General features: G+C 34.2%; 1 protein-coding gene across 3 annotated transcripts in view; it reads left to right on the top strand.

Moving 5' to 3' along the window:
- TASP1 (taspase 1) overlaps positions 1 to 26,533 on the top strand; it is a 278,215-nt gene that overhangs the window by 63,486 nt on the left and 188,196 nt on the right. For all 3 annotated transcript variants that reach the window (XM_043983168.1, XM_043983170.1, XM_043983169.1), the window contains one exon: positions 17,673 to 17,779. In XM_043983168.1, coding sequence (XP_043839103.1) covers positions 17,673 to 17,779 — 107 coding nt within the window. The remainder of the gene's footprint in view (positions 1 to 17,672; positions 17,780 to 26,533) is intronic.

The raw sequence follows: 26,533 nt of genomic DNA on the forward strand, positions 1-26,533 counted from the left end.
ATTTTTATCACTTTAGTTTCTGGACACTGTGCCTTTTTAAACATACTTTGTTTGCCTTGCCTTTCATGCTTGCCATTTCTGTTGACATTAATCTTTCGGTTTTCTTAAACTTCTAGATTTTCTGAACTGCTTTATATCTTGTGAAATTGAATATAAGGTTTTATATTTATTTCTACTAATTTTTCCCCCAATTCTGCCTAATGTCAAGCCTGTCATGAAGATTTTATTTTAAACTTTGAGTCTGTCCTTCTAGCTTTGCAACATCTATAAATTTGGTAAGGATTTTGTCTTTGCATTTATCCAAGTCATCAATGAAAGTGTTAAAGATTACAGGATTATTCAAGTGCACATCTCCTGGAAACTCCCCTAGAGAACCCCTTTCTAGTAACATTGAATCAGCCTTTATTGATTCTGTATCACTGGGAAGAACGTCTCCAGTGAGGGTGCCCCAGGAATTTATATGTGTTGTGACATTCAACCATGTACAAATTCACCTAGCTGCACTATTGCCCAGCCCCTTGTTCTCTCTTTTCCATCATCACAGCTTGAGACACTTTTTGAAATAAATACATAAATCTAGGTAAACTGTAGATTACTTTGGAGCAACCTCTTATTTTTGTTGCAGGCTTTTTAAATGTCTGTTTGTTTCTTATGCCACATTCTCTTTCTCCACTTGGCTGTCAGTAACTATCCCTTATAACAGAGAAAAACGGTTAAGTAAACCAATAGTAACGGTGATTAACCTGCCAGAAATAAAAATATTTAACATTCCTTTGAAGCAGCTAGGTGATATAGTGTATAGACAACTGGACTTGGAATGAAGAATACCTGAGTTCCAACCCTACCTCATACAGTTATGTCTTATTCTAGACTAGTCATATAACCTCTCTCAGCCTATTTATTCATCTATAAAATGCGGATGATAATAGCACTTTATTCACAGGGTTCTTGTCAGGATGAAAAGAGTTAACATATGAAGCACTTTGACTATCTTAAAGTGATATATAGTTGCTATTATTATCATAATAAGTAAATATCATTTCTTATTGTGTTTATGACTCAATAAAATCATCCTGTCTTTTAAAAAATCATTGCGCTTGTTTTTAGATACTCATTAACCATTACTTTAATAATAAATTCTAGAATTTTGCCTGTTACTGAAGTCAAATTCATTGACTTATATATAGACTGTGATGATTTGGGATTTGTATTGGTAGAATATACATACTGATAAGCCACATATATGTGAATTATCTTTATTGTTATTGATATTTGCTAGATTATTCCTTTGCATAATTACCATGCACACATTTTATTGTTCTCTTTTGTTCTGTTTTTAATTCTTCGTGTTTTATGACTGCATGTTACTTCAAAGAAACATGTAAAGGCTGTAGTTCTTAAAGAATACACTTCAGTAACTATTAGAGGTATTTCAGCAGCTGTTCATGTGAAGAAATTAAGTACTTCAAGTATCAAAGTCTACAATGAAACAGGATTAGTGTCATTGAAATACAAAGAAAAGTCAGGTAGTCAGTAAGCATTTATTAAGCCTTTATTATGTACAAGGCATTGTGCTAAACATTGAAAGAGTGACTGAAAATGAAAAGGTGATAATAATAAAAAAATAAAAACTCTTGGTGCAAAACAGGCTAATAAATCTTCAGAAAACTAGTGAAGACCTTCAGAGAAATCTGACAGCTAGAACTTTTATTGATTCCTCTACAGTTAGACATACTTTTGTTTTAGTTTTAAGTTGGAAGAATAGTAAATAGATAATTTTTTTAAAAGCTGATAGTCATAGTTCTCAATAAAAACTGCTTGTCAGTTTAGATAACATCCAGACTATAGTACTGAAGGATAATTTTTACTGCTGATAATTCACTTTTTAATTTAAGGTAATGCTAAGACTTGGCAGAAAAAATTCAGGTGAATGTAAGATCTAGGTATCTTCTTCAGTTTTTTAAATTTTCAACCCCCGATAAAGTTTTTTGAATTTTAAAAAACTTTTATTGGGCCTGAAAGTCTTCCAACCATTGAGGGAAATGGTAAACTCTAATAAATATTTTTTAAATTTTATTTTATTTTTTTCTCATATCTCAAAAATCACCTTTTCTTTATCCCATCCAAACTTTCCCCTAGCCCAGTTAAGAACAAATTAAAAACAAAACCTGTTACATTTATAGTCAAATAAAATAAATTTCTACAATTGGCTATGTCCCAAAACAATGTTGTCTGATTTTACAGTTTTGAGTCTTTCACCTCTGAATGAAGAGATAGATCAAATGTTTCATCATTAATCCTCTGGAATCCTGGTTGGTCATTAGACTGAAAAGAGATCCTAATTCTTTCAAAATTGTTTGGTCTTTATAATGTTGTTCCCAATGTATAAATTATTTTTATGGTTCTGTTCACTCTGCATCAGTTCGTATAAATGTTCCTGAGATTCTTTGAAATCTCTCTTAACTAGTTTCTTACTGCATAATGGTATTCCATCACATTTATATACCATAACTTGTTCATCCATTCCCCAATTTATGGGCAAACATGTAGATTCCCATTACTTGCCACCTTAAAAAATGAAATATAATTTTTTCATCTTAAGTTAGAGTTTGTTTTGCTTTGGGCTAGTTTTCCTTTAATTTAACTTTCTTCTAATCCTCCCTACCCTCTTCTTCCCTTTCCCTCTTATTTCCTTGTTTATTGAAATGTATTTTTGTTATTAAATGTGTATATGTATATCCTTCCCTTTTTTGACCAGTTCAAATGAGAGTGAGATTCAGATGATAGCCACTCCTCTTTCTCAATTTCCTCTTCATTCATATAGATGTATGTTTGTGAACCTAAATTATATGACATAATATTTTCCCTAATTTTCCTTTGTCTTCCTTCAGCCCAAGGGAGGGGAAATTCCTTTTCCATTTTTTTTCTTAACATCAACACATAATAGAACCACTCCAAGGTGTCATCTGATTAGACTCTCTCTGTGTTCCCCTGATGATTATAGAGTTCAGAGGGGACACGTGTATTATCTTCCCATGTTTTACTCTAAGCAGCTTATCCTTTTTTAGTCCCGTATTATTATTCATTCATTTTTACCTTTTTATGTTTTGTTGAATTTCAAAATTTCTATATAGGCAGCTCTGGTCTTTTCATTAGGGATATTTGAAAGTTTTCTAGTTTATTAACTGTCAATTCCCCCACCCCCACTATGTCCCCCATATGATTATACTGTTTTGCTGGATAAGTTATCCTTTGCCTTATGGAATGTCATATTCCAAGTTTTCTGCTCCTTTATAATGGTGACTGCTAAATTATATATGATCTTGACTGTGGTTCCCCTATTCTTGAATTTTTTCTTTTTTGGCTGCTTGTGGTATTTTTTCTTTGACTTAGCAGCCCTGAATTGGGCTATAGTGTTCCTGGGAGATTTCATTTGGGATTTCTTTCAGGAGGCAATCAGTAGATTCTATTTCTACTTTGCCCTGTGATTCTAGGAGATCAGGGCAGTTTTATGATTTTTTGAAATATGATGGCTAGACTCTTTTTATTTTTTATTTTTTTTTTAGTCATGGCTTTCAGGTAGTTCAGTGATTCTTAATTTTTTTTTCTCCTTGATGTGTTTTCCAGGTCAGTTGTTTTTGCTATGAAATCTAAAATTTTCTTCTTTTTTTTAAATCTTTTTTTTTTTAGTCTTTCAGTCTTTAGTCTTTTGTTTTAGTATTGTCTCAGGAAATCATTGTCTTCTATTTGGTCCATTTGAATCTTCAAGTAGTCTGTTGCTTGGGTAAAGTTTCTTACCTTTTGTGCCAAGCTATTAATTTTCCTTCCAATTATTTGTTGCATAGCTCTCATTTCTTTTCTAGTTTTTTGGAAGTGCTTTCATTTTATTTATAAAAACACTTGAAACTTAAAAAGAAAAACTCTTCCTTCATATCTTCTAGGATTTCTAGTTGAGTTTGTGGTCAAGTTATGTTTTAGTTTGAGTCTTTGCTCTTAGGTTTTTGTGGGTTTTTTTTGCTTTTTCTTTTTTCTTTTCTTTTTCTTTTAGGTGTTTTGAAGTCATTTTTTTCTGCATTTGTGTCTTGGAGCTTTCCTGCTACTATAATTGCTCTTTATGGTGGGAATATTTTTGTTTGTTTGTTCATTCTTCCATCTTCTTTCATGACTGTGCACTTGATGTTAGGGCTGGGGTCTGTGGATTTCTGGAGGGAAAGTATGATCTCGTCTTGTTGCTGCTTTCTTGGGTTATTAGGTGTTGGGTTATTCCTGGCAGTCAGAGATAAGCTGGCAACCTGCAAACTTTCAGTGCTCTCAAAGTGGTCTGATCCAATGGACAGTATGATTGCTGCCTCTCTGGTTTGAGATCTTCAGATTTGTAACTTGGGTTATGGTTTGAACAGTAGAATGCTGTTGGATTTAATCCTTTCAGAGGGTCAGAATTTTAGGCTCTCCTTTGGTCTAAGACTTTTGCTCTGGTTATTCCTGTGCAGGTTGATCTAAACGCAGAAACTGAGACCCTGTTCTGCACCTAGGGACTAAGCCATACTACTGCTTGCTTGCTTCTAAACTTCTTCCTTTCTCTGTATACTGCCCAGTACTTCTATAGCTGGGAAAAATACTTCTTGGCAAATGTCCCCTTCTCAGTCTGCTCTAGATTTGTGACTGGAGCTGGGTAGTAAGTGACAAAACTGCCAGTTGTGGCTTCCCTGGTATGGTTTTGGTGGTGTCCTATTATGAATCGAGGACCTTTTCTTGCCCTAGTCCATAGGTGCCTGAGTGTTCCAGGTGTTGGCATGCTTCCTAGCTCATCCGAATTGTGCACAGACCTCTCTTTTTGTCTCTCTTTCTGCTGATCTGGGCTGAACAAAGAACTCATTTTCCCTCCTGTATTTTCCCATTAGGACTGGTGCATTTTCTAGATCTGGCTGAAGGAGAGTTTTTGTTTGTTTTCTCAGTAGGGGAATTCACTGCGCTACTTTTTATTACACTGCCATATTGACTCTATGTCTCTGACTGATAAATATATTTATGTAGAGTTGTTCCAAAGTTATAGACATTCTTAAGCGGAGATGGAATATTGCAGCACAACTTTGTACCATGTCAAATGTTATAACAATTTCTCCAAAGAACTAGAGATAAATATTCTTTACTGGTCTGGGAACTGTCTAATTTGAACCTTGTTGAAAACCTAGGGGCTATCAAGGCTAAACTTAGAGAAATCATTTGTTTGTTATAAGTGTCTTTAATATCCAATGTGATAAAAGTGTGGTTTTATGGTCGATTATCAATAAGTGTATTAAAATCTTGTGAAATTAATGCCAAATCCCCTAAAAATGATTGCAACAAAAAGCAGATATATTATATATTAAGATCTTTCAAATAATTTATTAATTTGAAAGAAAAAAAGAACATTTCTATGTACACAGCAGAACATAGAGGGGATTCAATATTAAACCATAAATTTCCATTTCTGAGGGTTTACTTTAAAAAAACCCACCTACACAATAAATACTACACATTATTTTCAACACTACCCAGCTTTTCTGTGCTTCCTTCTAAATTTTCTTTTGTTTTCTGCTGTGCACTTTTTTCTACCTCCCTCCCCACCCACCCCACCCTAGAGAAAGCTATTGTTAAATACAAGTTTATATGTGTGTGTGTGTGTATACATATATAGACATAGACACACATATCCATATGTGTAAGACCATGCTATACATATTTCTATTTGTCAGTTCTTTCTCTGGAGGTGGAGAACATCTTCATAGTTCCAAGTGTTTGCATGTTGTTTTATTAAATCAACCAACTCATCATTTCTTATGTAGCACAATAGTTTTCCAACAAATTCATATACCATAACTTTAGCCATTCCCCAATTGAAAGGGATCTTATCATTTTAGCCAATGTGATAGGTATACGATGATATCTCAAAGTTGTTTTAATTTGCATTTCTCTAATCAGTAAGGAGCTAAAACATTTTTTCATATTACTATATATAGTTTTTATTTTTCATCAAAATACTGCCTGTTCTTTTCCTTTGACCATTTATCAATTGGGAAATGACTCATGTTTTTTATAAATTTGACAAAGTTCTTTATATATTTGAGAAATTAGACTATCTGAGAGACAGTCCATGAAAAAATTTCCCGTTTTCTGTTTTCATTCTAATCTTGGCTACATTGGTTTTATATGTACAAGAACTTTTATATTTAATATGATTGATCAAATTATCCATTTCATACCTCACAACCCTCTCTATCTCTTGTTTATTTATAAATTGTTCTCTTATCCCTGAATCTAATAGGTAACATGTTCCATGTTCTTCTAGTTTTCTTGTGATATCTCCCATTATGTCTAGGTCATGTATCCATTTTGACCTTATCTTGATACATGGTTTAAGATATTGGTGCTTTCCAACTTTCCCAACAATTTTTTTTTTTATCAAATAGTGAATTCTTATCCCTTAAACTTTAATCTTTACATTTGTCAAGCACAAGATTACTATAATCCTTTACTACTGTGCATTGTATGTCTCTTCTGTTCCACTGTTCTACCTTTCTATTTCTTAGCCTGTACCACATAGTTTTAATATGTACTTCCTTATAATATAGTTTGAGGTCTGGTAGTGCTGAACCTCCTTTCTTTACATTTTTTCATTAGTTTCTTTGAAATTCTTGATGTTTTGTTTCTCCAAATGAATATTATTATTTTTCTAACTAAGCAAAATAATTTTTAGTAATATGATTGGGATGACATTGAATAAATATAATAGGTAAAATTATAATTTTTTTATTATACTGTCTTAGCCTACCCATGAACAATTAATATTTCTCCAGTTATTTAAATCTGACTTTATTTGTATAAAGCGTATTTTATAATTTTCCTCATGTAGTTCCTGGGTCTCTTTTGGCAAGTATACCCTCAAATATTTTATACTGTCTATAGTTATTTTAAATGTTTTAAAACAATATTGAATAAAATTGGTGACATAGCATAGTTTACTTGTTTATTTTAATTAAATCTATTTTAGTTTTAACTTTGAGATCATAATTGTTATCCCTACTTTTTTTCCATTAGCTGAAGCATAATTAATTCTACTGTAGCCCTTTATTCTAACTCTATCTGTATCTCCCACTTTTTATTGTATTTCTTGTAAACAACATTGTCAAATTCAGATTTTTCTTCTATTCTGCTGTTTTATGAGTAAATTCATCCCTTTCACATTCAAAGTTATAATTCCCAGTTGTTTATTTCCCTCCTTCCTATTTTTTCTCACTATGCTTCTTGTCCTTTTTACCCTGTTCCTCTTTAGGCATTTATTTTTTTTTCTTCTCCTTCTTCTCCTCTTTCTCTTTCTCCTTCTCCTCCTTCTCCTCCTCCTCTTTCTAGTCCTCTTCCTCCTCCTCCTCCTCCCTCTTCTTTTTTTTGCATTTTAAGTATTTATTTTTTTCCCATAACATGTAAAGATAGTTCTCAACTTTTGTTCATACAAGCTTTCCAATTTCAGATTTTTCTCCTTCCTTCCCTTCCCTCCTCCCTCCCCTAGACAGCAGGTAATCTAATATAGGAGATATATAGATATAGATATAGATATATAGATATATAGATATAGATAGATATAATAGATATAGATATAGATAGATATAAAATAACATTAAACATATTTTTGCATTAGTCATGTTATAAGAGAAAAATCAGAGCAATGAGGAAAAACCACAAAATAGAAAAACAACAGCACCAAAAACAAAAGAAATAGTATGGTTCATTCAGCATCTATACTCCACAGTTCTTTTTTTTTTTCCCCTGGATTTGGCGATCCTCTTCCATCATGAGTTCCCTGGAACTCTTCTGTACCATTGCATTGGTGAGAAGAATATAGTCCATCACAGTAGATTAACACACAATGTTGATGATACTGTGTACAGTGTTCTTCTGGTTCTGCTCATCTCACTCATCATCAGCCCACACAAGACCCTCCAGGTTTCTCTGAACTCCTCCTGCTCATCATTTCTTACAGCACAATAGTATTCCATTGTATTCATATACCACAACTTGTCCAGCCATTCCCCAATTGATAAGCATCCCCTCAACTTCCAATTCCTTGCCACCACATAAAGAGCAGCTATAAATATTTTTGTATATGTGGATCCTTTTCCCCTTTCCATGATCTCTTTGGGAAAAAGACCCAAAAGTGGTATTGCTGAGTCAAAGGGTATGCACAGCTTTGGGCATAATTCCAGATCACTCTCCAGAATGGTTGGATCAATTCACAGCTCCACCAACAATGCATTAGTGTTCCAATTTTTCCACAGTTTCTCCAACATTTATTATTTTTCTTTTTTGTCATTTTAGCCAATCTGATAGGTATCAGGTGGTATCTCAGAGTTGTTTTAATTTGCATCTTTCTAATCATTAGAGATTTAGAGCATTTTATCATACGGGAATAGATAGCTTTGATTTCTTCATTAGAAAACTGCCTGTTCATATCCTTTTAATTTACTTCTAACTACACTACCTTGCCCTCCTATTCCTTAATATACCTACCCCTTTAAGAATCCCTTCTTTATCTTCTCCCTTCACCTTCCACCTCAATCTACCTACCCCTCTAAGAGTCATTACCATATCTTCTCCTCCACACTCATAATTCTTAATCTAGACATCCTTATAAAAGTCCCTCCCTTTTCCTATGCCTTTGTCCTCTTAGTTCTCTATAAATTTAGAAGATTTTTGTTGTTCCTTCTATAACCTATTTTCAATGAGAATAAGGTTCCAGCACTTACAGCCCTTGACCCCCCACTTGTTTCTTGTGTTTCAGTTATTCCTTTCATGCCTCGTTTTTATGCGGTAATTCTTCTTTTTTACCTCTACGTATCCAGTTTTATTTTTCAAAATCATCCCATCTTACCTCAGCCCAAACTTTTCTTTCAAACTATCCAGATAATGTTAGTCTTAAGAGTACTGCTGGGGCAGCCAGGTGGCACAGTGGATAGAGCACCAGCCCTGGAGTCAGGAGGACTTGAGTTCAAATCTGGCCTCAGATACTTAACACTTACTAGCTGTGTGACCCTGGGCAAGTCACTTAACCCCAATTACCTCACCAAAGGGGAAAAAAAATAGAGTACTGCCAACATTTTGACATATAAGAAGTAAACTGGTTGACATTATTGAGTCCCTTATAATTGGTCTTTAAGGTTTACCTTATATTTCTCCTGGATCTTATAGATTGACTTTTCCATTCAGTTTTGGTCTCTTTGTCCCAAATACCTGAAAGTCTTTCAGTTTGTTGAATGTCCAGTTCTTGTTCAGGGTTATACTTAAATTTGCTGATTATTTTTGGTTGTCTCTCCCCCCCCCAGTTCTTTTGCTCTTTGAAATATAGTGTTCCAAGACCTATGGTCTTTTAAGGTAAACATTGCTAGGTTTTGTGTGATTCTGAGTGTAAATTAATTTTTGTTGTTGTTGTTGCTTGTAATATTTTTCTCCTTAACCTGGAAGCTTTGAAACTTGGCCATGATATTTTTGTAAATTTTCCACCTGGGCTCTCTTTCAGGTGGTGATTGGTGAATTTTTTTCTATTTCTGCTTTTTCCTCTTGTTCTAGAACTTCAGGGTAATTTTCCTTAATAATTTCTTTTAATATTGAATATTTGTAATATTAACATTTTTTATAACAGTATCTTATTATTTTCCAGTTATATGTAGAGATAGTTTTCAACATTTGTTTTTATAAGATTTCTAGTTTCATATTTTTCTCCCTCCTTCCCTCCCTTCCCTCTCCCCTCCCCAAGACAGCAAGCAATCTGATATAGGTTATATATGTGCAATCATTAAACATATTTCTGCATTAGTCATGCTATGAAAGAAGAATCAGAGCAAAAAGGAAAAGCCTCAAAACAAACAAACAAAAATAGTATGATTCAATCTGCATCTAGATTCCATAGTTCTTTTTTTTTTTTCTGGATTTGGAAAGCATTTTCCATCATGAATCCTTTGGAACTATCTTGAACCATTGTATTGCTGAGAAGAGTCAAGTCTGTCACAGCTGATCAACACACAGTGTTGTTGATACTGTGTAAAATGTTCTTCTGGTTCTGCTCATCTCACTCAGTGTCAGTTCATGGAAGTTCTTCAAGGTTTCTCTGAAATCTGCCTGCTCATTGTTTCTTACGTCACAATAGTATTCCATGTAATATTAATATTTGTAATGAATAATTGTAATTGAATGTTTGTAATATTGCAGTGTTGAAATTGTAACATAATTTGTAGTATAATACTGAATCTGTAATATTGGATAATTTAAAAATATTGAATAATTGTAATATTGCATACTTTTCAGGTAGTCCACCTGTTCTCATATTGTCTGTCCTCCATCTCTTCTCCGGATCAGTTATTTTTCTAATGAAATGTTTCACATTCACTTCTATTTTTTATTCTTCTGATTTTGTTTTATTATTACTTGGTGTCTTATAACATCATTAGCTTAACCCTTGCCCACTTCTAGTTTTCAAGGATTTATTTTCTTAAATTTTAAATAAATTTTAAATAAAATTTCTGTTTATTTAAAATTTTATTTTTCCCCCAATTACATGTAAAAACAATTTTTAATGTCCATTTTTTAAAACTTTGTGTTTGAAATTCTCTTCCTCCCTCTGTACTCCACCCTTAAGAATACAAGCAATTCAATATAGGTTATACATGTGTAGTCATGCCAAACATTTCCTTATTAGGTTGTGAAAGAAAACAAAAATAAACTAAAAAAAGACGTGTTTCAATCTGTCTTCAGATACCATCAGTTCTTTCTGTGGAGATGGATCATATTTTTCATAAGTCCTTCAGAGTTTTCTTGGATCATTGTATTGCTGAAAATAGCTAAGTCATTCATAGCTGATGATCTTAAAATATTGCTGTTGCTTTGTATATAGTACAATTTCACTTTGCATCAGCTCATGGAAGTCTTTCCAAGTTTTTCTGAGAGCATCTTGCTCATCATTTCTTATAGCACAATAGTGTTCCATCATAATCTCATCCACGATTTGTTCAGTCATTCCCTAATTGATGGGCATTTCCTCACTTTTGAATTCAGCTTTTTGTTTTTTATTTCTATGGATATTGACCTTGTAATGGTATTACTAGGTCAAATAGTATACATTTAATATAGTATACATAGTATAGTTTTATAGCCTTTTGGCCATAGTTCCACATTTCTCTACAGAATGTCTGAATCAGTTTACAACTCCACCAATAGTGCACTGATGTCTCACCTTCCCCATATTCCTTACAACATTTGTTATTTTCCTCTACTGTCCTATTATCCAATTCAATAAGTATGAGTTAGCACCCCAGAATTGTTTTGAGTTTCATCTTTCTAGTCAATAGTGAGTTAGAACATTTTTTTTTCAGATGGCTATAGCTTTGATTATTCCATCTGAAAACTCTTCATATCTTTTGATCATTTATCAACTGGGGAATGGATCTTATTTTAACAAATTTGTTTCAGTTCTCTGTATGTTTGAGAAATGAGGCCTGTGAGGCAAACTTGCTTCAAATTTTTTTCACAGTTACTATTGCTAACTGTATTTCCCTACATCCTATTCCACCCTGCCATTTACTCTGTTTTCTATCTCCTTTCACTCTGTCCCTCCTCAAGTGTTTTGCTTCTGACTTCCCCCTCCCCAAATCTGCCATCCTTTCTATCCCTCCCCCCAACTCCCATCTTCTTTCCCTCCTACTTTCCTATAGGGTAAGATAGATTACTGTGCCTAATTGAGTGTGTATGTATTCCCTCTTTGAGCCAATTCTGCTGAGAGTTAAGGTTGGCTCACTCCCCAACACCTCCCCCATCTTCCCCTCCACTCTATAAGCTGCTTATTGTTTCTTTTATGTGAGATACTTTACCCATTCCAGCTCTCCCTTTTTCTTTCTCCCAGTGCATTCCTCTCTCACCCCTTAATTTTATTTTTCTAAAGATATCATCTTCATATTCTTTTTTTTTTATCAACAAACATTTATTTTATTTTCCAGTTACATGTAAGGTTAGTTTTCAACATTCATTTTCATAAGATTTAGAGTTCCAAATTTTCCTCCCTCCCTTTCCTCCCCCCTCCACAAGATCGCAATCAGGTTATATATGTACAATCCACAAGAGTTCTTTTTATCAGTTCTTTCTATAGGGGTGCATAGTAAGCTTCCTCATTAGTTCCTTGGGATTGTCTTGGATCATTGCACTGCTGAGAGTAGTTAAGTCATTCACAATTGCTCATTGAACATTACTGCTGTCACTATGTGCAATGTCCTCCTAGCTCTGCTCACTTCACTATACATCGATGTTCATTAGTCTTTCCAGGTTTTTAGGGGATCATCCTGTTTGTCATTTCTTGTAGCACAAGACCATTCCACTACAATCATATATCACAGCTTTTTCCATCATTCCCTTGATTCTCAATTCTTAACTTCCACCAATAGTTACTATAAATATTTTTTGTACAATTTTCCCCCCTTTTCTTTTTTTCATGATTACTATTGTTACCTGTTTCCCTTCCATCCTATTCCCTTCCCCATGATATTTGTTTTATTATACATCTTCTTTCTTTCTTTTTTTTTTTTAAGTGAGGCAATTAGGGGTTAAGTGACTTGCCCGGGGTCACACAGCTAGTAAGTGTTAAGTGTCTGAGGCCTGATTTGAACTCAGGCACTCCTGACTCCAGGGCTGGTGCTCTATCCACTGCACCACCTAGCTGCCCTATACATCTTCTTTCATCCTATCACTTTTCAAAAGGGATTTGCTTTTGTCTGTCCCCTCCCCCACCCTGCCCTTCCTTCTTTTGCCCCTCTCTCTTTATCCCTTTCCTCTCGTTTTTTTTTTTTTTTTCTCCTGCGGGGTTAGAGTGATTGTTCCACCCAATTGAGTGTGTACATTATTCCTTCCTTGAGCCAAGTCTAATGAGATTGAGGTCTTTGAGCCAGTTCTGATGAGTGTTAGGCTCATTTACTGCCCAGATTAAATAGATTACTACACCCAGTTGGGTGTGTCTGTTAGTCATTGCTTCATATTCAACTCATACCTGTGCCCCCTGTCTAAATATATTCCACCCAGCTGCCTTAATAATGAGTTCTTATGAGTTCCAAATATCATCTCATATAGAAATATAAACAGTTTAACCTTTTAATATTTCTTATGAATTATTTTTCCTGTTTACTTTTTTATGCATCTCTAGAATATTGTATTTGAAAGTCAAATTTTCTATTCAGCTCAGGTCTTTTCATCAAGAATGCCCCAAAGTACTCTTTTTCATTGTATTCCAAGCCCTTGGTTCCTTTAATGTAGAAGCTGCTAGATCTTGTGTTATCCTTACTGTGACTCCACAATACTTGAATTGCTTCTTTCTAGCTGCTTGCAATGTTTTCTCCTTGACCTGGGAGCTTGGAATTTGGCTATAATATTCCTGAACATTTTAATTTTAGGACCTCTTTCAGGAGGTGATCGGTGGATTCTTTCAATTTCTATTTTACCTTCTGGTTCTAGACTATCAGAGCAATTTTCCCTGACAGTTTCTTAGAAGATGATGTCTAGGACCATTTTTTGATCATGGCTTTCAGGTAGTCCAATACTTTTCAAATTCTCTCTCCTGGATCTATTTTTCCAAGTCAGTTGGTTTTCCAATGAGATATTTCATATTGCCTTCTATTTTTTCATTGTTTTGGTTTATTGTTTCTTGATTTCTCAGAAAGTCATTAGCTTTCATTTGCTCAATCCTAATTTTTAAGGAGTTATTTTCATCAGAGAGCTTTTGTATCCCCTTTTCCATTTGCCCAATTTGGCTTTTCAAGGCATTCTTTTCCTCATTGGCTTTTTGTACCTCTTTTACCATTTGGCCTACTCTGTTTTTTAAGGTGTTATTTTCTCCAGTATTTTCTGTGTCTCCTTTACCAGGCTGTTGATTTTACTATTTTTACCTCTGAGGTCCCTTTGAACATTGAAATCCTGAGATTCTTTAAGAATTGCATATATTTGGATAGGAGAGCTTTCATTTCATATAAGTTTATGTGGTCTTAATTCTCTTCTTAAGAAAAATGAGTTAGGTGCCCAGCATATTGAGTAGATTGTGGTAGATTTGTGAGGGGACACAGATGAATTGCAAAGGATGGGCAAGCTAGGATGGTTTGTGATCTACATCATTTGATGTTGTGATCTTTATCATTAACTACATTCAATGAGATTAGAGATCTATTGGAGTATAGTCTGCTTCCAATCTTTTTTGTGTTTATTGTATACATAACAGCTAAAAACCTTTTCTTCAAAATCATTTTCATTTGATCATTTTTCTTATCCAGGATCCATAGTGACTATTGCCTCTCCTAGGGGTCTCCTACTGAACCCTTCCAAGTAGGAATCTTTTGGGCAAAATCCCCTAATAAGTTGATTTATGAACTAACTCATCTCATTAATTTTCAAACATATACTTTGTACAATGAATCACTAGCTTTGGAATAGAATTGGAGTTCTGTGTTATCCCTTTTCTCCCTCACTGCTTCCCATTCTATCCCCTTAAGCACAACACCACCACCAACAAAGCGCAAAGCCCCTACCCGGCTTCTTCATTTATGTCTCATTTCTTATTTTATTTTAATTTCTTCAGTTATTAAGTCTTTTATCATTTTTCTCCCCCTTCCCCAGAAGATGAAGGAAGAGATGGAGAAATACAGAACCTCTATCACATAAGCAAAGCAAATTCCTACATTGGTCATCATATCCAAAAATTTATTTCTTATTCTTTATATTAGTCCATCATATTTTTGTCATGAGGTGGGCAATATTCTTTATTAGTCTTCTGGAATCATGGTCAATTATTTCATTTCAGTTATTAAGTTTTTCAGAATTGCCTATTTTTCCAATATTGATATAGTAAATTGATCTTATGATTCTATTCACTTTACTCTGCATCAATTTACATAATTCTTTTCCAGGTCTCTTTGAAATCATCTTTTTCTTTGCCTTAGATCATCATACTGTTCTACTTTATCCGTATACCACAATTTATTCAGCCTTTCCCCTATTGATGGGCATCCCCTTTAGTTTCCAGAGCTACTACATATATTTTATACTTTTAGTTGTTTCATTGCTACCACCTGACATTCCCCAGATTGGCTGCTTTGGACTTGTGACTACCAGGTTTTCTTCTTTTTTTTCTTTGCTTTCTTTGGACATATACCTGATTCCTTGAAGCACAGGCTCTCTCTGTTATTCAATGGGGTACCTCTCCTTTCTCACTCCTCTATCTTCTGGCTTGTCACTGAGACTTGAGTCCCTTCTGATAAAATGTAGTATGCATGACCACTGTTTCCAGTATTGGTTGCACTTTCATTGAGAGAAAGTTGTTATCTGTTACTTCATAAAAGTTTTATGTTGACTTAATTATTTCCTTAGGTAGATTTAATTATTTTCACTTTGTCTCTCCCATTAAATTATAAGCTTCTCGAGGGCAAGGACTACCTTTAGTCTTTTTGTATCCCCAAAGCTTAGCACAGTATCTGGTAAATCTGTTAATAAATTGTGACTGATGCCTTTACATACTATTCTTTTCATTTTGCTAGCTTGTTTATGATTTAACAATTCATCTTATAGAGTTGATCTTATCTGCATTAACCTTATTTTGTATTTCTTATAATATTGCCTTGTACTCCTTGACAACTTGACATTGAGCCCCTAGCACAGTGCATGCAGTTTCACTTGTATTAATCTATATTGAGTTTTGATTTGTATTTTAAAATTCTTTCTTATGAACAATCTTTGACTCCTTAGTTAAATTAAGGAGAATGAGAAGGATATTATTTTGTCCTTTTATTTCATACAACAGTGCATTTGCTGACTGGAATTTCATCATACATTTAGTATGAGAAGTATATGACGGGAATCTGTTAAGCCTTTTTGTGGATATATTTTGTTTGGACACAAGAAGTCACTTTCAAATATCAACTATTCCCAATTATTTCTTTGCTTAAAAAATATAAATCTTAGTTTTCATGAGTACTATTTTTGATTGAGACAGTTTTTATTTTTATTGTTATGTGTGGGAGAAAACTCATTAAGGCACTATTTAAGCTTTTAAATACTTGATTGTTATAGAGTACACAAAATAGAATTTACAAGGATAAAAATGAATACTTCCATAACTTCTAAAAGAAACAGCTTTCTTTTATCTCTCCTCACAAAGGATAAGTCACATCAATTAACATTTTTTTCATGTTTCAGTTTCTAAAGACCTGCATTTTATTTTTGGCTTAAGAATTTTTGCAGATTCTTTTATTGTCACTGGAATGTATTTTTCCCCCCTCAGAACATATTTTACAAAAAGAAATTTCTTTTTATGTAGTGGAATTTTAGAGATAATATTATGGTCTGTTCAATTTAACTAGCATTTATTGAGCCCCTGCTATATGCCAGGCACTGTGTTAGCTGTTGAAGCTATAGAGACAATATTTAAAACATTTCCTTCCCTTGAAGAACCTTATGTTCTACAGGGAGTAAGCACCATGTATACACATAAGTAAATTTAAAGAAAAGACAAAGTAACTATATTTATGAGAGAACACTAAGAACCAGAGAAATCAGGAAAGAATTTGCATAAGAGGTGATACTTGAGCTAGGTATTTGAAAGGAGGTAGGGACTCTTTCTAATAGGTGGGAAAACATTCCATGCGTGGGGGCAACTTGTACAAAAGGACAAAGTGGGTATTGGCTTGTTTTGTACAAGGAATAACAAATAGTCAGTATAGCCGAATCTTCAAATGTATAAAAGTGAGTGCTGTGAAATAAGTATGGAAAGGCTGGCTGGAGCCAGATTGTGAAGGACTTTGAGTGCCAAACTGAGAAATGTGGATTTTAACCTAGAAGCATTAAGTAGCTATGGAAGGTCTTTGTTCAGTTAAATGACATGGCCACTCTGTCTCAGTAATAAAAACACCTTTATGGAGCATGGATTATTTAGGGGAGAGACTTAAGCAACTATAACACTTATGAGACTATGTTAATAGCCCAGGTGATTGGTGGTAGTGGTTTGACTGGTGTGAATGGGAGAGGAGGGTAGGGATATGAAAATGTACTTTCGAGGGTGAATGACCAAAACTTAGCACGGTTTGGCTTTGTGGGGTCGAGTGAGGGAAAAGGGAAATATCAAGGATGATAACAAAGTTCAAAACCCAGGTGACTGGAAAGATACTAGTGCTCTTGACAGAAAAAGGGAAGTTAGGATTTAATGGTCTTTATTTCAGGGGACATTCTAATTGTCAATGAGCCATTTTTGATAAACTATCAAATACATGAGAAAAGATGTGTTCTAAAAGACTGATTTGTTGGGATAAAGAACTACAGAAGTACTAGGAGAAGTGAACTCTAATTTTGGCTGTCAATTACCTCAGGATAACATTATGATCCGAAGGCAGGTTCACTTCTGTGTCTCCTTTGTAAAAGTTATTTCTCAATTTGTGGAAATGTTATTGAGATTAAAAATTATGGGTAAGAAAATAGAATAAAATCTATCTGTCATTTAGGGCACAGTACAGAGGGCAAAATTTCTAGAAGTGTTATATTTCCAAATAATCAGTGTATTTTCTTTAGATATGAGTAATTCACCATTCTTTAAACATAATTTTAATATGCTTTTAATATTTTTATAGGATTCAGTCTAGCAGCCTTTAAAAGAAACAAGAGGAAGTTAGAGCTGGCAGAAAGGGTGGAAACAGATCTCATTCAACTAAAGAAAAGAAGACAATCAAGTGAAAAGGTTAGGAGGTGTTTGAAACAAGTATAATTTATTGTATAAATTATAAGTATAATTATTGTGAAATATTTTAAGAGGTATTTACATTTCTTACGTTTCTTAGAGCTTACTTTTCCCTACTCACTTGAACTAATGTGAACTTGCACTTGAACTAATATTTGTAAGTGTAGTACCATATATATGTACTTTGTATATTTTTGCATAGTTATCTGCATATCAGTGTATACTTATTTCTATACAATTCAGCAAGCATTTTTAAGTACCCACCATGTACTAGGGCACTGTGATAAGTTCAAGGGATACAAAATATCCCCTGCATTTAAAGACTTTATATACTGATAGGAAACATCACATCTAGAAATGAGTAAACACACACACACACACACACACACGTATATAAAGTAAATATGAAGTAATTTGGGGGGAATGTGGAAAAAATGTAGCAACTGGGGTAGTTAGAGAAAGTTTCTTGTAGTAGTTACCTCTTGAACTAAGCCTGGAAAATGGAGATAGAAGTCTCAAGAGTTGGACATGAAGATGAAAAGCATTCCAGGCAGGGGAGACAACTAGTGCAAAGGGATAGGATGGCATGTCTTGTCCAGGGAACAGCAAATAGGCTTATAATTAGCATGAATGTGTTACTTAATTGTAATATCTCCATTCTAATACCACTAATAATAAATAGTAATTTTGTGAGACTATTGTTTCAGTATACCACAAAATTTGTGATTTTATTTGTGTGGTTACTTTGCAGATTACTACCACCTCACACCTTAATAAATATTTGTTATAAATTGTTAAAACTAAATATATGTATGTATTATATACATATGTATATGAGTGTACATAACTAGAAATATAGATCTAAATATCCATGTGTATATCCATAAGTAGAAATATAGAACTAAACATTCATCTATCTCTATCCATCTATTGCTCCCTCCCTCCATCCATCCATCCATTCATGTGAAGATTTCCAGAACTTAAGTTGCTTTTTAGTCACCAAGCGTTACCAAGGCTATTTTCTAAGGATTTCATTTAGGTAAGATGTACCATTGCTTATCTTTGTTGATACAATTTTTAAGAACCCACCTTTATACTGTGATGCGGCACTGTGGTAGAATTTTAGTTGTGTAAGTACAAAGTACGATTATGAAATTGTCAGTGTAAGATAACATGGCATAATGGGAAGAGCATGAGTCTTGAAAGTAAAAAATTCTTAGTTTGAGCTCTGCAACTTATTAGTTAGGGGTCTGTGAGCAAGTTTCTCTGAGGAAACAAGTTTCCTTTTGTATAGAGGGGGAATAGTGATACTTCTATCACCACCAACCTCATAGCATGTTTATAAGGAAAGCACTTTGTAAGCTTCACAGATTTATATAAATATGAGCTATTTTTAAAATCTATATCTTAAATGTCATTTAGAAAGTATCAGCTACGTTTGATTAGAAAATTTAGCACTCTTTGGGGAAAGTGATAGAAAAAATATTTATCTGCTAAACATACAAATGTTCTCTATGTGATCCCTGACCCACCTTTGTAGTTGCAACAAAAGTCAAGATCATTAAAAAATTATCTTTTGTTTATTTATCACCTAAATTTTCCCAGCATCCTTTATCATCTTCTCTCATGGAATCAAGAAGCATTAATTAAATTATCCGCCTAGCAGTACACTATGTTTGAACAAAAAATTGTGAGATGACGGTGTAAGCTATTAAGAAAAGAAAAACAATTAGGAAGTCAATGTTGTAGTTATAGTTAAAACATTGAAAGTAAATCTAACAAAATGCAAACACATTGGTTAAACTTTTAAACCTGCATATAATGTGATGATTTCAAGTCATACCTGTTTTCAGGTAAGGGAAAAAGCCAATGATAGAGGACCACAGGGTGATTGCCATGTGATAGATCTTTTCTAATGTATGTCTCTGCTTTATTCTTGGGCCTTGTTCTTGAATTCAAGCATAATCCACTCATGGAGAATGTTAAAAGGTAATACTCAATTCCACATTTAGAATTCTAGTATATGTGCATTTTGATCCCCACTTTCTAATAATATTTCCTTCCTTCCTTCTTCCTTCCTTCCGTGACTTGCCCAGGGTCACACAGCTAGTAAGCATCAAGGGTTAGAGTCTGGATTTGAACTCAGGTCCTCCTGAATTCAGGCTGGCGCTTTACCCACTGCGCCACCTAGCTGTCCCCCCAATAATATTTCAATATGTATCTTCTCTGTTATATTTCCAGTAGAAAAATGAAAGAGAATTCTTTTAAATGTAGCATTCTGAAATTTGATATTATTAGGTAAATGTATGTATTTGTGTTTTTATTGTTGCTTTGACTGTCTTATTGGGATTCTTCTTATAATTTTGCCATCTACTCAGTTCATTTCTGTGTAGTAGTAGTAGTAGTAGTTGTAGTTGTTGTTGTGGTAGTAGTTGTAGTAGTAGTAGTAATACTAGTAGCAGTAGTAGTAGTAGTAGTAGTAACATAGTAGCAGTAGCTATTTGTATGGTTATATAGCATAACTTTTATGAGCCTCAGTTTTCTCATCTGAAAAATGAGAATAACAACAGAATCTACTTCATGATGTAGTTGTAAGGCTCAAATGAGGATATAAAGTACTTTGAAAACATTATAATATATAAATGGCCACTTTAGTCCTCATATTAATATTAGAATAACTAGTTTCCTTCAGGATTCAGCTCTTTGAACCCTTTACTGATCTATCTGGTTGTTAATACTTTTCAATTTCTCTTGCATGTACCTTTTGGTTTTACATGAGATATCCAGAATTCAGACAGTTTTTCAGTTTTCCTTTTATATCTCTAGCATCTAACAGGGTGACTTGTTCATAGGAAACACTAATAAATGCTTGTTGACTTGACTTGAATTGGATTTACATAGTGAAAATAGAATTTACTTTTATGTTACTCAGCAACCCTTTAAATCAATGACTTTTTCACTTTCTGTGGGTTTTCCACATTGCACTATGTTTGTGTTTATAACGTCTAGGGGTGTTAGAGTTACTCTGTGTGTGTGTGTGTGTGTGTGTGTGTGTGTGTGTGTGTGTGTGTGTGTGTGTGAGAGAGAGAGAGAGAGAGAGAGATATCACTTACCATATAGAATAATGAACAAATTCATGAGTTTTGCTTGTGTATACTTGAATTCCAAAGATGAAATGTTAATTTATTTGTCACATTTATTCCTTGATTAGAATTGTTTCCTTTTGAAATAGGTGATTGATATTGGCTCTCAAGTGTGAATTGTAAGGATTATGAAATTCAAGCATTTGTGGAATTTAAGTGTAGTTTTATTTATTAGTTCTTACTAATGGGCTGTAATAAGGCACAAGATCTTAGATTTGAAAAAGAAACTGTAACTTTCTTTGAATTGTAAACAAAGGTTGATTTATTAACTGACTTATTCTTCTTTCCATGGTCTCTATTGCAAATGTCAAGTATATAACTTGAAATGAAAAGAAACAACTCACATTTCATATGGATTGGGTTTTAGGTTAAGTTACTTTAAAATCTACATTCCTTAAGTGTCTTGCATTTTGTATTTCCTATTATCCTGCAAAACAGCTGAACCCAAAGCCAATTAGGTTTTACCAACTGAGCTTTGAGGCTGACTTGGTCTATTTTGATGGGACATACATTCTCAAACCCTAGAACTGGTAGGTACTTCTAACATGGAGTATAAATCTTTTCCCTTTGGGAAAATTAAAAGTACTATTGTCCTGTAAGAGGTTATTAGTATTATTCTGAGTGTCTCAAATGGGTGGCTATTTGAATTTTCTATATACAAGGAGAATAATACTTTTAAGAACTGAAGTCAGAGCTAGCTTAAGAGAATTCAAGGACATTGACTATATGGATATGTAGAGTTACTTGAAAAGAAGTAGGCATGCAAATTTAAATTGGGAATTTCTGTTTCCTCTACCTCTTATAACCTGATACATGCCATGTCAACTTTGCATGTAGAATTTTTATGAATTGAATTGAAATTTATAGGTATCTTAATTTAGTGATTGAAGTTCAAATTAGAATCAGAAGATATGGTAGTAGGTATGACCATACACTTGCATTTAAAATAGAGCTTTTCTGCTGCTACAGAAAACAGACTGAGAGACAATAGAAGAGGAATGTGTATGGGATACAGACGTGAAACACTAACAAGAACTGTCAAATATTGCCAAATTTGTTATAAAATAATAAATGTGCTTTGTCTTCCAAGCTTTATACTGCAGGTTGTACTTATTTTATGTATGAAATTGTATTTTTTAAATCTGGGTTAATAAAAAAAAAAAAACATGATTCACAGTCATGTGAAACACTGACAAGGACTGTCCAGTATTGCCTATATTTACATATATTTGGAGTTTTTCTATTGTTTCCCAGTATTCATACTCATCTCACTTTTGAGGTTTTTTCAAAATGAAGTGTAGTTTTTGATTTGTAGATCAAAGGATTTGTTTTGCTCCACAAACAATAATGCCTCCAAGGCATTTATTTCATTATATCATCTGTCAAATTGAGCTTTGAAGACATTTTGGGTGATAGAATAAGAAACTTTAACTAAAATTCAATTTTCTCATGAAATATTTTCTTCTAAAGTATTTTGAAATACTATACTGTAATGTAGTAATATGTAAGTTTCAGATGAATAAGAATGGTCTTTCCTTAAATGTTCAGTAAGAAATTCTGTCCTGTTAGAAAAGATGAATATTGTATATTTTGGCTTGTGCAAAGCTTCTTTCAAAGGAAGAGTATTCAACGTTCCAAGTATTATTTTACCTAAGATGTATTTTTATTATATGTATTTGCATTTTTATTAGCTTACTTTGAGTTCTGTGCACTCGTTCAATGCCGACAAAATTTGTGATAAAATAATAAATGTGCTTTCTCTGTCTTCCAAGCTTTATGTTGAAGGTTTTACTTATTTTATGTATGAAGTTGTATTTTTTAAATCTGGGTTAATAAAAAAAAAAAGCATGATTCACAGTCATGTATCTTTTTGAATAGTTGTTGATTCATGAGATTGGGTCATTGTTTACAAAGGAGTGTTTCTATCATCATATGTTTAACAGTATGCAAGGACATACATATATATTGTCATGGAGTTCAAAATCAAGTTGGATTATGAAATGATACTATGTGTGTTACTAGTGATTAACCAGGGCCCCACTTTTAAAACACATAAGTAAATAAATCAATAAGCAAGCCGATCATGAAACAATGATTGTTCTCTATGTGCACAATATACTAGGTGAGGTATAAGGGGATTGATAGGAAGATAGTGAATGATCCTTATTTTCAAGGAGCTTACAATAGCCTTTTCATTTGGGGGGGGGGGGCAATGAGGGTTAAATAACTTGCCCAGGGTCACACAGCTACTTAGTGTCAAGTGTCTGAGGTTGGATTTGAACTTAGATACTTCTGAATCCATGGCCAGTGCTTTATCCACTGCGCCACCTAGCTGCCCTCGGCTTTTTCATTTTCAACTGAGAAAAAACAGATTTGTCCATTAATAAGATGGATTTAACATTATTTTCTGTGGAGTGTTACTTCATAGTGGTTATGTTTCAGTCTTTGGAAACCAAGTTAAAAGAAATATCATTTTTGTTTCTTTTGGAATGGCACTGCTGTTTCTTGTTTCTCTTCCCATCTCTCTCCTTTCTTCTAGGTCTCCTTTTACTGAAACTTCATCTATCATCACCATTAATTATTCGTGCACCTCAGGGCTCTGTCCTGAATCCTATTCTCTTTTCTTTCTCTACTCTCTCACTTGGTGATATTATCAGCTCTCTTTGGTTCAATCATTGTTTCTATATAGATGATCCCTAGATCTACCTACCTACCCAATCAGTCTCAGTCTCTCCCCCCCTCCCGCCCCCACACTCCCTCTCCCTCTCCCATCACCCTATTTCTCCTCAGTTCTAGGCCCTCATCACTAGCTTGTTCGCTTTTTGACATTTCAAATGGAATATCACATAGACATCTCAAATTCAACATATACAAAGCAGAACTCATTGCCCCCCCACCCCCAACAAAAAATCAAATGAAAAACCTCCCTCCCTTCCATACTTTGTCATTATTGTTAAGGAAATCATCATACTTCTAGTCACTCCAACTTATACTCATTGTCAACCCTATCACTGTAAATCACTGTAACTCACCCCACATGAACACTTAGCAGATACTGTCATTTCTAATTTCTACAACAACTCTTTACCTATATCTCCTTCTCTATACCAACATAATAAATTCAAGCATTCATCACCTCTTTCTTAGACTTTTGCAATAACCTAAATTGTTTCCTTGGGTCAGTTCTAAGCCTGTTCCAATCCAACCTCCACAATTTTGCCAAGGGAATATTCCTACAGTAGATGTCTGACTTTTTCACTTAATAAAGTACAGTGGTTCCCTGTTATCTTGAGGAATCAAAGATAACATCCTGTGGAATTTAAAGATCCTCACGGTATGATCTCTTCTTACTTTCCCAGTTTTCTTACATATCGTCCTCCTCTGAGTACTCTGGGAGCTAACATTTCTGGCTTACTTGCTTTTCCTTATCTGGGCCATTTCACCTTTGAGTGGCCATCCTCTCCCTCCTCACTTATGCCTCTTAGAGTCTTTTCCTTGAGTACTCAACTCTAATAGAACCTTCTATAGAAGGCATTTTTCCATCTCCCCAGCTGCATGTACCTTTTCTTATAAGATTTACTTTGTATCTACTTTTTTGTATCTTTTACATACATACAGTCAATCTTCAACTTTTACAGGGGCGATGTTCCTAGAAAAGGGCTTGAAAGTAAAAAACACAAATGTTGATGCTTTAAACCTATGGGAAATAGGGGATTGGGTTCTCATGGCCACCAAACACTTTAATCTTTCACCAGAGATTGCTGAAGATACATATTTCTGAATACATTTTTTTTTTTTACAAAACAATAGTTCTGATAATATACACTTTTCCTTACACAGTAACCAGGAAATAATCCTTAAAATGCCAGGGAGAGGAGAGATATATAGGACAGGATGAGGAGAGGCAGAGGCAGTGATGTAGGATTTGACTACCCCCAAGCACAGTAGAGAGGTAGACCACACTGCTCTGTGCCCCAGGACAGGCTGCTCCATGCTCTGCTCCATGTAGGCCCATGGCACAGGCAACAAGGAAGGGAGTACATTTAGCAAGCGTCTTGCCTTTCGTTTTTTTCTCTCCTGCATATAGCTTCGAACATGGTTATCTACACAAAAGTAACAACAGGGTTACTAATAAGATTCCAAGAATGTTAGATGCTTGAATGCTGAAAATTGACTGTATGTATATGTTTTCTCTGTCAGTATGTAAGCTCTTTAAGGGCAGGAACTACAATTTCTTTTTCTTTTTATCTATTACTTTTGGAACAAAATAAGCACTTAATAAATGCTTGTTGATTAATTGAAATATTTAATTCGCTGACTAACTATTGTCTTTTGAGGCTTGCCCCCAGGCCCAGGGTAATTCTCAGCAAGAATTGTCCTAGAAAGGAAGTTTTCTTATTGAAAAACACATAGCCAGACTCAAATGAATGTGAAAACATATACTTAATATAACTTTTTTTGTTTGTTTGTTTTTAGTGAGGCAATTGGGGTTAAGTGACTTGCCCAGGGTCACACAGCTAGTAAGTGTTAAGTGTCTGAGGTCGGATTTGAACTCAGGTCCTCCTGAATCCAGGGCTGGTGCTTTATCTACTGCGCCACCTAGCTGCCCCTTAATATAACTTTTGAAAAGCTGCCTTGGAATGATTGGAAAGAAATGGCTTTCTTTTTAGATTTTTTGAAAGTGGTTGCAGGGACATTGCTTCTTTGTTACATTTTGGAGATTTTGAGCACTTCTCCATCTGGACCCCTAATTTTACCAATTTTTTAAAAAAATGATTCAATAGCTATGTGGTATAGTGGATAGAATATGGACCCGGAGTCAGGAATACTTGAGTTCTTAAACCTATCTCAGGTTTTTACTAGATATGTGATTCTGGGCAAGTCACTTAGCTCCTGTTTGCCTCAGTTTCCTCAATTGTAAAATTAAAATTGCAATAGTATCTACCTTCCATGGTTGTAAGGATCAAATGAGATAATATTTGTAAAGCCATAGCATAGTGCCTTCACATAGGCACTTAATAAAATGCTTCTTCCCTTCCCTCCCCTCTTTTAGTAACCACTGATTTTAGTTTAATGTACATAGCAATTCTTTATTTGTTCCTGTCATTTTTATGAAACAGCATTTTGATTAAATCGAACTAAGTTTTTCATCTAAACTTGTTTATGGGAGAGAGAAGAGAGAAGAGGAGAGAGGGGGGAGGGAGGGAAGGAGAGAAGGAGGGGGAGAGAGAAGAAATGAATGTGAGAGGAATTAAAGATTATCACATCATTTCCATTATGTGTCCCCCCCCCCCTCACCAATTTCCAATGAACAATTTTTAAAGATCTTTTCATTGCTTTTGGTTATTTGGCATAGGACTATGTGTTCAAAACCACTCTAAAAGGATGTAGCAACTTTTAATTTTATGTTCTTTAGCTACCACATAGAGGCAAACCAAATTGGCCACATGCTTTAGAAGGGAAAATGTTGAGTCTTGCTTTGTGTGCTTCATATAAATATATTCAGTTCTTTTGAAGTACGTTGTGGGTAACAAATTTTTTCTTTTATCCTCCATCTTGAAATTATTATGTAAACACTTAACTGTATCATACTAAATCACTGTACTTTTTG

Source organism: Dromiciops gliroides, chromosome 2 (assembly GCF_019393635.1).
Source record: "Dromiciops gliroides isolate mDroGli1 chromosome 2, mDroGli1.pri, whole genome shotgun sequence".
In the NCBI taxonomy this organism is placed as follows: domain Eukaryota; kingdom Metazoa; phylum Chordata; class Mammalia; order Microbiotheria; family Microbiotheriidae; genus Dromiciops; species Dromiciops gliroides.